The sequence below is a fragment of the Fukomys damarensis genome, unplaced genomic scaffold, assembly GCF_012274545.1.
Source record: "Fukomys damarensis isolate Sample0158 unplaced genomic scaffold, DMR_v1.0_HiC HiC_scaffold_30, whole genome shotgun sequence".
In the NCBI taxonomy this organism is placed as follows: domain Eukaryota; kingdom Metazoa; phylum Chordata; class Mammalia; order Rodentia; family Bathyergidae; genus Fukomys; species Fukomys damarensis.
This window is the reverse complement of record NW_022900942.1, coordinates 59,311,873-59,323,083: the sequence shown is the minus strand read 5'-3', so window position 1 is coordinate 59,323,083 and position 11,211 is coordinate 59,311,873. Positions and strand designations below refer to the sequence as shown.

Below are 11,211 nucleotides of genomic sequence, written 5' to 3'. Positions count from 1 at the left end.
CGGGCAGTGCCAGGACAACCGGCTACTAAAGCATTTACTTGCCAGGTGTGGTGGTGCATGGCTGTAATCCTAGTACTCAGGAGGCTGAGGCAGGAGGATCGCCACGAATTTAAGGCCAGCCTCAGCTACATTGTGAGACCCTGGCTCAAAAGACCAACAAACCAACAAACAAAAAAAACCCCAAAAATCGTCTACTTGTGTGTTGTTTTTTTTTTGGTACCGGGGATTGAACTCGGCTCCTTGCACTTGCAGGCAGGCCCCCTAACCGCTGAGCTAAATCCCCAGCTGTGTTTTGTTTTATTTGTAATGTGCCAGTAATCTTTGTTCATGACAGAAAAATTAGAAACTGCTGTGGCACACGCCTATAATCCTGATACTCTAGGAGGCTGAGGCAGGAGAACCAAGAGTTTGAGCCCAGCCTTGGCAATTTAGCAATTGATGAGGTCCTCTCTCAAAATTAAAAAAAAAAAAAATTTTTTTTTAAAAGTGCTGGAGGAGTAGCTCACTGTAAAGGTCTTAGGTTCAATCCCCAGTACTGGAAAGAGAAAAAAAAAAAAAAGAAAAGAAAAAAAGGAAATTATATGCTGGGCATGGTGGCACACGCCTGTAATCCCAGCACTCGGGAGGCTGAGACAGGAGGATCGCTGTGAGTTCGACACCAGCCTGGGCTACATAGTGAGTTCCAGGTCAGTCTCAACTACACAGTGAGACCCTGTCTCAAAACACAAAAATAAGTAAATAAAAAATATTGATAAAATATTTGCACAAGGTTTCCTGATGGTTGCTTTTGGTAGCATGTACACATACCAAGAGCATACAGATATATATAGAGAGGGTTTGTTTTTGCAGTGTTGGTGATCGGATCTTCACACTGAGCTACACCCAGCCCGTTTACATTTCCTTTACAGACAGGGTCTCATTAACTTGCTGGGTTGCCCAGGCTGGGCTTGAACTCCTGATCTCCTGCCTTGGCTCCAGTGTGCTGGGATTCAGGCCTGGCCCCGGAGCAATGAGTACTTAGCTCCGCTCCTGCCTGGTGCTCTAACAGCTGCCCGGGTTGTGCGCAGACAGCGCCTCTGTCCCTCCTGTCCGGGGCAGTGTGGCGGTTCAGTGCCCCTGCCCCCGTGTGCCTGTATCCGTCTCCTCTGGGCAGGACGTCAGTCATGCTGCGAGGAACCCGCTGATGACCTCATTTTAACTCGAGTTGTTCCTTGGAGATCTTGTGTTCAAGGTTGGTCACGTTCTCAGAGACTGGGGACAGGGCTTCAACTAGGATCTGGGGAGGGGACCGGGAAAGAGACAAAACTAAGCCCAGAGCTGTAGCTGGTGTGTTTAAAAGTCCTAGCTGGGCCAGGTGGTGCACGAATGTGATCCCAGCGCTTGGGAGGCTGAGGGAGGAGGGTCTCCATGAATTCAAGGCCGGCCTGAACTGCGCACCTTTATCCCTCCAAAAACTAGAGAGAGCCGGGTGCGGGGGTCGCCCCCGAAGGGTGTCAGGGGAGAGGACTTGTGCAGAAGTTGTGGTGGTGACCTGGCTCAGCCCACTAGTGACTGCTCCGTGGGGACTGGAGCGGGGTCTCCACATGATCCCTCCGGTGCGGGTCAGGGCCGGATGCCACCCCTGAGCTGTGTGGGAGCCGGGGGGCGCGTGGGTGTCTGGGTGGAACCTGGGCTGGGACCCCGTCAGCTGGGGACCCCGTTCATCCCGCCCCCACCCCCGTGTGTGCTTAGCGCTGTCACCGTGCCCCTTGGCCTGCTTGTGTCCCCGCCCAGCAGGGGCCGCAGGGGCCTTGGGCAGAGGCCTCCGGGGAGAACAGAGCAGGGCCACCGGCCACATTCAGGGCGGGAGGACAGGCGCCAGGGGCTCTGAGGGCCGCCGCCACCCCCACCAGGGCATCGTTCATCCCGCCCCCACCCCCGTGTGTGCTTAGCGCTGTCACCGTGCCCCTTGGCCTGCTTGTGTCCCCGCCCAGCAGGGGCCGCAGGGGCCTTGGGCAGAGGCCTCCGGGGAGAACAGAGCAGGGCCACCGGCCACATTCAGGGCGGGAGGACAGGCGCCAGGGGCTCTGAGGGCCGCCGCCACCCCCACCAGGGCATATCGCGCGTTCCAGGGCAGCCTGGGCGACAGAGCGAGGCCCTGGCTCAGAAACAGAAATACCCAAGGAGGCACGGGGAGATGGGCTGTGTCTGTGTTGAGCGCGCGCTGTCCTTTCCCGTCCACATGCGTCCCTCGGGGTTCTGCGCCACCAGAGACTTGCTTCTGGGTCCCGGGTCCTGGCCGAGGGGTGACTCGCCCTCTTCTTCCCATCACGGAGGAATCGCTGTGTCCCTGCCCCTCCGCTCCTCCACTTTGTCCTTAGCGCTGTTTCTGGTCCTGCAGCCCGAGTGAATTTCCAAAGGCCAGAGCCGCACTTCCCCCGCCCCGCCCCTGGCCTTAGTTTTGTCCCCTTTGCCGCTGCTCCTTGGGGATGGTCTCAGCCCCCGGGGTCACTCAGGTGGTGATCGCTAATGGATTTATGGGTTCAGCCAGTCCCTCTTCTACAAACATTGATTTACAGCCCACAGAGAGAGCTGGGAGTCACCGACATCCTTGCTCCAAATGGCAGCAGATTCCGTGAGAGCCACCCAACGCCCGCGAGGACTCTGACAGTCGAAAGCCACCGGGAACAGGTTGGGCCGCCTTGGGATCACCTTGAGCAGGGCCAGCCCAGGCCTGGGAATGGGCCGGAGACATGTGTGTCACTGTTTGCTCAGCCTGGGTTGGAGCTGCGCCTTCCTTCCAGGGATTTTCCAGGGCCCTGGGCTATGACCCCGACCTGTCCTATAGACCTCTTAGAGGTGCCTCAGAGGAGGGTGACGGCACATGCACGCCTGAGAGTGCCACACTCAGGAGGCTGAGCCAGGAGGATCGCTGCTAGCTCTAGGCCAGCCTGGGCAACACAGCGATGTCACGTCTCAACAAACAACAACAACAACAATAAACACAAAATAAACCAGAAGCACCTGAAGCCTCTGCTTTGCTGCTGTTCTGGCCTCTAAGTGGCTGTGTGGCCCTGGGGAAGACGCCAGAAACCACACTGAGTGGAGAGAGAGGCACCTAAGGGCTCCTTGCGGCCCTGCGGCAAAGTGAGAGACCAGCAGGAAAATGTATGGCAACAAATGTAAGCGCACCTTCACTTGGAGTTCGGAGGCCTAGTCAATGATTACATATTTTTATTGTTTGCCGGAGTAAGGGAGAAGGGAAGAGAAGGAGGAGGCGGGGGAGAGACAGCGAGAGAGAGCGAGAGAGGCTTGATTTCTTGATCCCCAACCCTGGATTTTAAGGTCTGCCAGGGTTTTGTGTTTGTGGGGACATTGGGGCTGGGCCGGGTGACAGGGAGGCGACAGCCCTGCCAGCCCTCTCCCAGCCTCCAGATGACAAAGGTTGCATTTACACCTGGCCCAGGGTTTAATCATCTACCATTTCCAAACACAGCAGGCTAACAACCTGTTGGCTGAGGATCATAAATTTAGAAAGTTCACCCACAGGAGACGGCCCGGGAAGGGAAGAAACAGGTCGGTGTCTTTGCTCCAGAGTGTGGGAGAGGCTGGAGCAGGCAGTGCGGTCTTGCCGGGACCAGGGCTGACTTGCTTGCTTTGTGTTTTGAGACAGGGTCTCCCAGTGTAGCCCGGCCTGGTCTCGACGTCCCCACGGAGCCCAGGCTGGGACCCCCAGCAGGTGCCGCCTTGCCCAGACTTTCCCTCCTGCTTTTCCCGTTGGTTTGATCCGCTCAGAGGCCCAGAGCCCCCTGCAGGTTAGGGTCTTCATCGTGAAGGTTTTATTGCAGAGGGAAGATCAAGCATGACATGTGCGCTCCGTGGGGGCCGCTGCAGTGAGAGCAGGGCCGGCAGACGTGGGACCGGTTCCTCCGCCCTCGGTCTCCGCGGGGCGCCCAGGTGACAGCTGGGACTCGCCGGAAGTTTCCTGCGCCCTCCTGGCTTCCCAGCCCTTCGTAAGCCTTGGCTCCGGCAGCCGTGATGTCGATGGCGCACGCCTGCCCACTTCCGACAGGGGAAGGGCGGGTCCCACGGGTCCACTTTCCTGCCTCCGTGCAATGTCGCACACACGTGCTGTCCCCTGGCGCCCTGTGCCTGAGCCTGTGCTGGGCCAGCAAGAAAGGCGGACGGGGGTGAGGGCAGATTATAAAAGGCCTTGCCTACCTGCGGGGGAGGGGAGTCCGCACAGCAGCGGACCACATCTTGAGCGCCTAGCGTTTGTGGATTTTAGCCCGGACCAAACATTCAGGGAGGCTGCCGGCGTCGGTAATTCCTTTGAGCCACGGTTATATTGAATTACATCACATCTTTAATCAAGGCCACTGGAAAACTACACAGAACATTTGTTCCACATGGCATGGGAAAGTTGAAAAGCCCTGCAGAAACGTGCCGGTGCCCCCACCCCTTCCTCTTTGTCCTGCGTTAATACGACATCCTGAAGTCACAGCCCCTTGGCCACCAGGAAGTGGAGCAGAGGATGAAGTCAGAGGGCACCAGGTGCGCCGCCCTCTCCAGGGCTGGGGTCGGGGTTCCCCGAGTGTGACCTTGGGAGAGGCTCTAGGTGGTTCTGCTCTTGCTTACCTGGGCAAGCGGTGAGGCACTGGTGCTGACAGGTGGACGGCCGGAACCCAGGTGTCGGAGGGGTGCCGATGTCACCACTCTGGGTGGCACCCGGGGCTGGGGGTGGCACTTTTCTGTTTGCTGTCACCACAAAGCCAAGACCTCTCAAACCCAGCCCCTCACCTGGTCCGGGGAAGGTGAGCCAGGGTGGCAGGCTTTCCTCGACCTGTGGGTGTTCCGGGTTTTGTTGGCTGTGTTTTCTGGATACTTGGCAAGTTAGAAAAGGTCTGTGAAATTCCAGTGCACAGGCCTGTCATCCCAGCCCCCAGGAGGCTGAGGCAGGAGGATCGTTGAGCTCAAGGCCAGCCTGGGCTCCACCGTGAGGCCCTGTCCCCCAACTCCCCCGAAAAACTCTTCCCTAATGCTGGAAAATAAAGCTGCTGGCTTTAGTATATCCCTCTTTTAGCTATAATTCCGTTAGCACCTGACAATTCTTTTTCATTCATTTGGAAGACATGTTGGCTATTTTTTAAGGAGAAAAGACAAAAATAGCTCCAAAGATCCAAACCTTTGTTAAAAGGTCTATGTCGTCATCATAGAATCTTCTTTGATTTGTTCTAAGCCTCAGAAAGGTAAAGTCTGAAGCCTACGTGGCGTTCATGGTGGCTTTCATGGAATTTAGAAAAAGCGAACCAGACTCCTCGGAAAATATGTTTGGGATTTTCCTCAGAACCCTGTGTCTTCTCCAAACGGGTGCTGGAAGCCCTCGGATTAGGCCGCAGCCCTCCTGCTCCTGGCCTCTGTCAGATGTGCGCGGGGGCTGGCCACCCACAGCTCGGGCTCTGTAAATAGTGAAATCCTCCCTTTGAGCGTGTCCTGCTTGCTATCTCAGGGCGGCGACCACATCACAGGGACATCGCAGCCCGCCGGAGCCTGGGGAGGGGCTGGGGGCTGCAGGCCAGGACAGTGGGGGACGATGGTGCCCAGAGCCTGGATTCCAGCCTTGCACACAGGGCAGCCGGGCCGCTCACTCGCGAGGCTGCATCTCCAGCTTCCCTTGTGCCCTGAGGTGGAAGGGGAGGGGAGGAGCTCAGTGAGATGTGTGTGCGCATGTTCGTGTGTCTCCTCGCGTGATTTACTTCTTTTTAGTTATTATTATTATTATTTTTTGTTTTTGTTTTTTGAGACAGGGTCTCACTATGTAGTTGAGACTGACCTGGAACTCACTGTGTAGCCCAGGCTGGTCTCGAACTCACAGCCATCCTCCTGCCTCAGCCTTCCGAGCGCTGGGATTACAGGCGTGCGCCACCACGCCCGGCATGATTTACTTTGTGTGTTTGTTTTGTGAGGCAGGGTCTTGCTTTGTGTTCCAGGCTGGGCTCGAACTCACTGTGTAGCCCAGGCTGGACTGGAAATCATGAGATCCTTCTGTCTCAGCCTCCCGAGGGTTGGGATCAGACTTGTGCTACTCTGTCCGACTTTCTTCTTTTCCTTAGTGCATGTTTGCAGCACATGATGATAGCGCTCATTATAGGGAGCTGGAACACATATGCAGCGCGTCGGAATTCTCTCTCTCCGGCAGGGTGGGCTTTCATAGGTGACTCACAGAGAGACAGTTGGTGATTCCCTGTCCCCGGTGTGCACACACCCATTTTCAGTACGGCTCTGCTGTGTTTTCCAGTAGAGGCAGAACCTGGAGTTTGCCCACACTTTGAGGAGATTTGGGGATAGAGCATGGAAAACCCTTCAGGCGGTCGTTTTACCTTAGGTTTCTTTTCTCCAGACTCTCAGCTCCTAACCTGGTTATTTTCCCAGTTTTCTGCACCTGCAGCATCCTCTGAAAATCGCTTCTAACGCTTCACTGCTAATGTAGATTCAGGGTAGGTGGCGCACGCCTCCTAGCACTGGGAGGCTGAGGCAGGAGGATCGCCATGAGTTCAAGGCCAGCCTGGGCTACACAGTGAGTTCAAGTTTCAAGGCCAGCACTATAGCCAGATTAAAGAACTTGTGCTTTTAGCTTCTAGAAACGCTCATAATTCTGCCGATAATTACACTTCAGTGGCAGAGGACCAGACAAGCAGTCCCTGTTCATATCAGAACAGGAAGGGCTGGATGCACAGGCCCGCCACTGGCCACGGCCCACCTGTAGGCAGCGGGGCTGGGCGACATTTTCAGTCCTCTCCTCTGAGCCTGGGGACTTTGCCTCCATGTGCCAGGCCGTGGTTCCATCTTGCTCCCCTGATCCCGGCTGGGCCCTCGGGCTCCTGTCCCTCATCCGGGGTCCCAACCGAGTGTCTCCTAGCTGCTTTCTGTCCACGGGACAGCTCCAGCCCCGTCACACGGTGTGGCCTGGAGCCCCTCTGTCCCTTGTGGGAACCTGTGGGCTCTCCGAGTGGCAACCAAGGGTGGAAAGGCCGACCCCGCTTCGCCTTCTCCTGACTGGGCACTGGGGTGCCTGGCTGACTGGAGTGACCAGGGGATGATGGAGGTTTATGATCAAGGGAACCCCACATGTCTCTGGTCCCTCTGAATTCTGTTTGCAGACTGAGCAGTCTCTCCTCAAGTTTATTTCTTTCTCTCCAGAACAGAAATCAGGCTCCCAGGCTGGCTTTGAACTCCAGATCCTCCTGCCTCTGCCTCCTGAGTGCTGGGATGGCAGGCACGCGCCTCAGGACTTTTCTGTACCACGTCACTGTGAGCAGCATGTTGCCGACTGCCCTGTCACACGACATACCACCTGTCCCGGGTCTCGTTGTGGAGGGTCCTGGTCACTGGGCAGCCACTGACCCCAGCCTGGACCTCCCGCCAGTGCCACCTATGTTAGGTCACTTCCAGCACCGAGGTTCCACTGCTGATGTAGGAGGCTGAGACAGGAGGATCTCAGTGAGTTCAAGGCAGACTGGGCCATCTAGTGAATTCAAGGCTGGCCTGAACGACGCAGTGTAATCCTGTCTCCCAAAAAATTGCATAAATAAAATAATTGAGCACATCCCCATCTTTGGTGAGCGTCACATTCTGGATCCCCCCACCCCATGATCCCCCTCTCCCACCTGCGGCCTGGGGTACGGGGGGACTTGAGGACCAAGTGACTGTGTCTCCTCCCACCGCGCCTTCCTCATGCAAAGCCCATAAAAAGGCGAGGCTTTGTGGGAAATGGGAGCCTCCTGTGCTTTTCCTGCGTCCCACGCCCCGTCACTGTTAACAGCGGGGCCGGACTGTGCCATCTGGTGTCTCACTTGGCCAGTGAGAATTCCGTCTGGGAAGGGCAGCTGCGGCTCCCAGTGCCCCAGTAAGAGGCCACACGGCATAGGGCTCCGCTCCGCGGGAGAGCGCCTGCCTCTTGTGCCCAGGCCCGAACTAACCCCAGGGAGCACTGCAAAGACAAAGGGGGCGGTGACAGCTGCTCAGCCAAGGTGGGCTGCTGTACACACGCCTGATATCCCAGCACGTGGGAGGCCGAGGCAGGAGGATCGCCGTGAGTTCGAGGCCAGTCTGAGCTACAGTGCGAGACTCCGTCTCAAAACAAAACAAAAAAAAGTGATATGATAATTAAAACTAAAATATAAGAAAAACCTCACCGGCTGGGGTAGCACTCAAGGGGAGAGTGCTTGCCTGGCTTGCACAAGGCCCTGGGTTTGGTTCCCAGCACAGGGAAAAATAAAATAAGTGAAATAAAACGATTTCCAGCCTTAGAGTGACTCGGGGTTCGCTGGGAATGGGAACATCGCAAGGGAGCGATGAAAACCCCGTCCTGTTGGATCACACGTTACGCTGCTTTGTGATTTTCCTCCAGAAAACAGATGGGCGAGGCCTTGCGCCCAAAACACAGCTTCTCTGCGCACCCAGCCGTCCTCGGTGCTCATTTCCAGCTGTTTTTTACGAAGCAGACGTTGCTGATGTGCAGAAGAAACTGCGAAGGAGCCCGGACCCTGAGCTGGGCCAGCGCCCGCTCCCCGTCCCTCTTTGCTTTGTTCAGCATCGACGCACGCTGGGCCTGCGTGGGCACAGAGGCAGGAGCAGGAGGGCGATGCGTTAGGAAACAGCCTGGGGCCGCTTTCTATCCGCAGCCCGTGATGGGGATCGAACCCAAGGCCTTCACGCTGAGCTGCATCGCCAGCCCTTTTGTATTTTATTTATTTATTTATTGGTACTGGGGATCGAACTCGGGTCCTTGTGCTTGCGAGGCAGGCGCCGGAACCACTGAGCCAAATCCCTGGCCCCCTTTTTATTTTTTGTATCTAACGTGGAATCTCACTAAGTGCCATTGCTGCACTGCCCAGGCTTGGTTTGAACTTGCAACCCTCCCGCCTCAGCCTCCCAGAGTGCTGCTGGGATCACAGTTAAGCACTGCTGCGCCTGGCTCTGTGCCACAGGCAGGGTCACAACATCACGAGCAAAGCACCTTGGTTCCCGATAGGCGCTGAGTGAGGGTCTGACCGCCGGGCCATGCTGGCCCAAGGGGTGCGGAGTCTGGCCCAAGTGGCCTGAAGATGTAGCTCAGTGTGAAGGCCCTGGGTTCAGCCCCCAGAACCACAAACACAAATAAGAAAACAGTGATGGACTTGAAGGATCTGAGAAGAGGGCGAGTATCCTTGTGGGGACGGAAGCCTGTTTTCAGAGCCTTAAGATGTGAACGGAGCTGCGCATGGTGGCGCATGTCCATCGTTGTCCCAGCACTTGGGAGGCTGAGGCAGGAGGATCGCTGAGAGCCGAGGCCCAGCCTGGACTGCACCAGTGAGTCCTTGTCTCAAAACAGAGCAGAACAAAAAAACAAACTGAAACAAAAAAAATGTTGCAAATGTATAATGAATGGTGAGAAACTCTCATCCTCGACATACAGTGTTTTATTTGTGACCCTGGTGCCGGCCTCGGCCTCCCCAGCGATGAAGTGGGTGTGGGTTTGGTCCCCGCTCTCGGCACGAGGGTCAGCGGGACTTCTGTGACCTCGGTCGGGAGTGTCTGCCTCACCCACACACCCCGCCGGAGCTCGGGACGCTGGGGCTTGGCTGCCTCTCCCTGTGGGCTCGGTGGCCCTGGGGCAGGGCTTTGAGCATCTGCTCCTTGGTGACGGTCCCACGGCGATCGATGCCGAGTGTCTGGAAGGTCTGCTGTGCTGTCTGTGGAAGAGGAGGACCGCAAGGTAGGAAAGCTGTTGGCATGGAGCATCCCGGAAGGGACTTGCTGAAGCCAGGAGGGACGTGGAGGAAATGGGGGCGTTCCACGTCCCCAAACTTCAGGGCCGGGGCTTAGCTCGGGTGCTGCCACCTGCCTCGCGAGTGCAAGGACCCCAGCTCGATCCCCAGGACCAAAAACAAACAAATGCACCTCACATTCCAAAGCTTCTTTGTCAAAAGCCCTATTTTTGGCTATGTCTGTTTTTTTTTTTTTTGAGACAGGGCCTCACTGGGGCCGGGGATTTAACTCAGTGGTTCTGGCGCCTGCCTCACAAGCGCAAGCTCCCAAGTTTGATCCCCTGTACAAAAAAAAAAAAAAAAAAAAAAAAAAAAAAAAATGTGCATGACACAGGGCCTCATTGTGTAGCCTGGGCAACCTTGAACTCGGAGCCATCCTCCTGCCTCAGCCTCCCAAGTATTGAGCTCACAGGCGTGCGCCACCTCACTGGGCAGCTTTGCCTGTTCTTGATGCGCTGAGAAAAACCACCTGCTCTCTTTGGAGTCCTGGCTTCCTTGTCTTAAGCCCAGAGGTGACCCGAAGGCCTCATTGATTCTGAGTGGCTGGGGGAGACCCTGGTCTGCTGGCGCTGGGTCCAGCCGGGTCGCTGTCCCCTAAGGAAAGCGGCGGAGCCCGGCGGAGGAACCCACAGCAACAGACACTGTGATCGCGTTGCATCTCAGCCTCCTACGCTTGCACAAGCGAATCCCACCCCCTGAACGTCTGTGCGGAAGGTGGGGCGTGGCAGGAGCGGTGTGGTGTGCGCCACGTGGTGAGCAGCCCTCCCTCCGCGTGCCCGGCGGCTGTGAAACCCACCTCGGGCGCCCTGCCTCCTCCTGATGTTGGAGGATGTGGATGAAGGCGCTTTGGGAGTCCTACGCTCAGAGGCGCTTTGACAGGACAATGACAAGGAGAGGCTGGACGTCAGTTAATTATTATTAGTTTGTTTACTGAGCCAGGGTCTCCTTGTGTTCCAGGCTGGCCTTGTGCTCAGCATGTAGCCCAGGCTGGCCTCGAACTTCTGGAGATCCTGCGGCCTCAGCCTCTGCATACTGGGATTCCAAGCATGCTCCACCGTGTCTGGAAAGTAACTCATTAATTTTTTAGAGGCACAGACGTTTGCATAGCTCATCAAGGTGTTTAAACACATTCATGAAACACATGGATCCTTACTCATTCTCCAAGGTCCAACCTGCTAGCACACTGGGCCCTCGGTACCATCAGGGATTCGATCCGGGATCCTGCTGGTCACTTGCAGAAAGCAGCACGATGCTTGTGTGGGACCAGTATGCATTATCTCCAGACGATGCAAGGTACCAGTATCATACAAATGCTGTGTTTTGGGGCAATAATGATCAGAAGATCTGTATGTGTTTAGTAGAGACTTCATGTTTTCAAAAATAGTTTCAGCTTCATGGCACACACCTGTAATCCTAGCACTCG

General features: G+C 56.2%; 1 protein-coding gene across 3 annotated transcripts in view; it reads left to right on the top strand.

Annotated features, from left to right (window-relative positions):
- The window catches only part of LOC104872501, a 7,901-nt gene extending 4,955 nt beyond the window's left edge, over positions 1–2,946 (top strand). For 2 of the 3 annotated variants that reach the window (XR_002025866.2, XM_019209703.1), the window contains exon 3: positions 2,559–2,946. Coding sequence is in view for 1 of the 3 variants with exons in the window: in XM_019209703.1 (XP_019065248.1) it covers positions 2,559–2,898 (340 nt within the window). In the remaining 2 variants the exon portion in view is untranslated. Of the gene's footprint in view, positions 1–45; positions 85–2,558 lie in introns of those variants that run through there. The other variant, XR_002025867.1, reaches the window with a different exon arrangement.
- Positions 2,947–11,211: the final 8,265 nt, after the last annotated feature.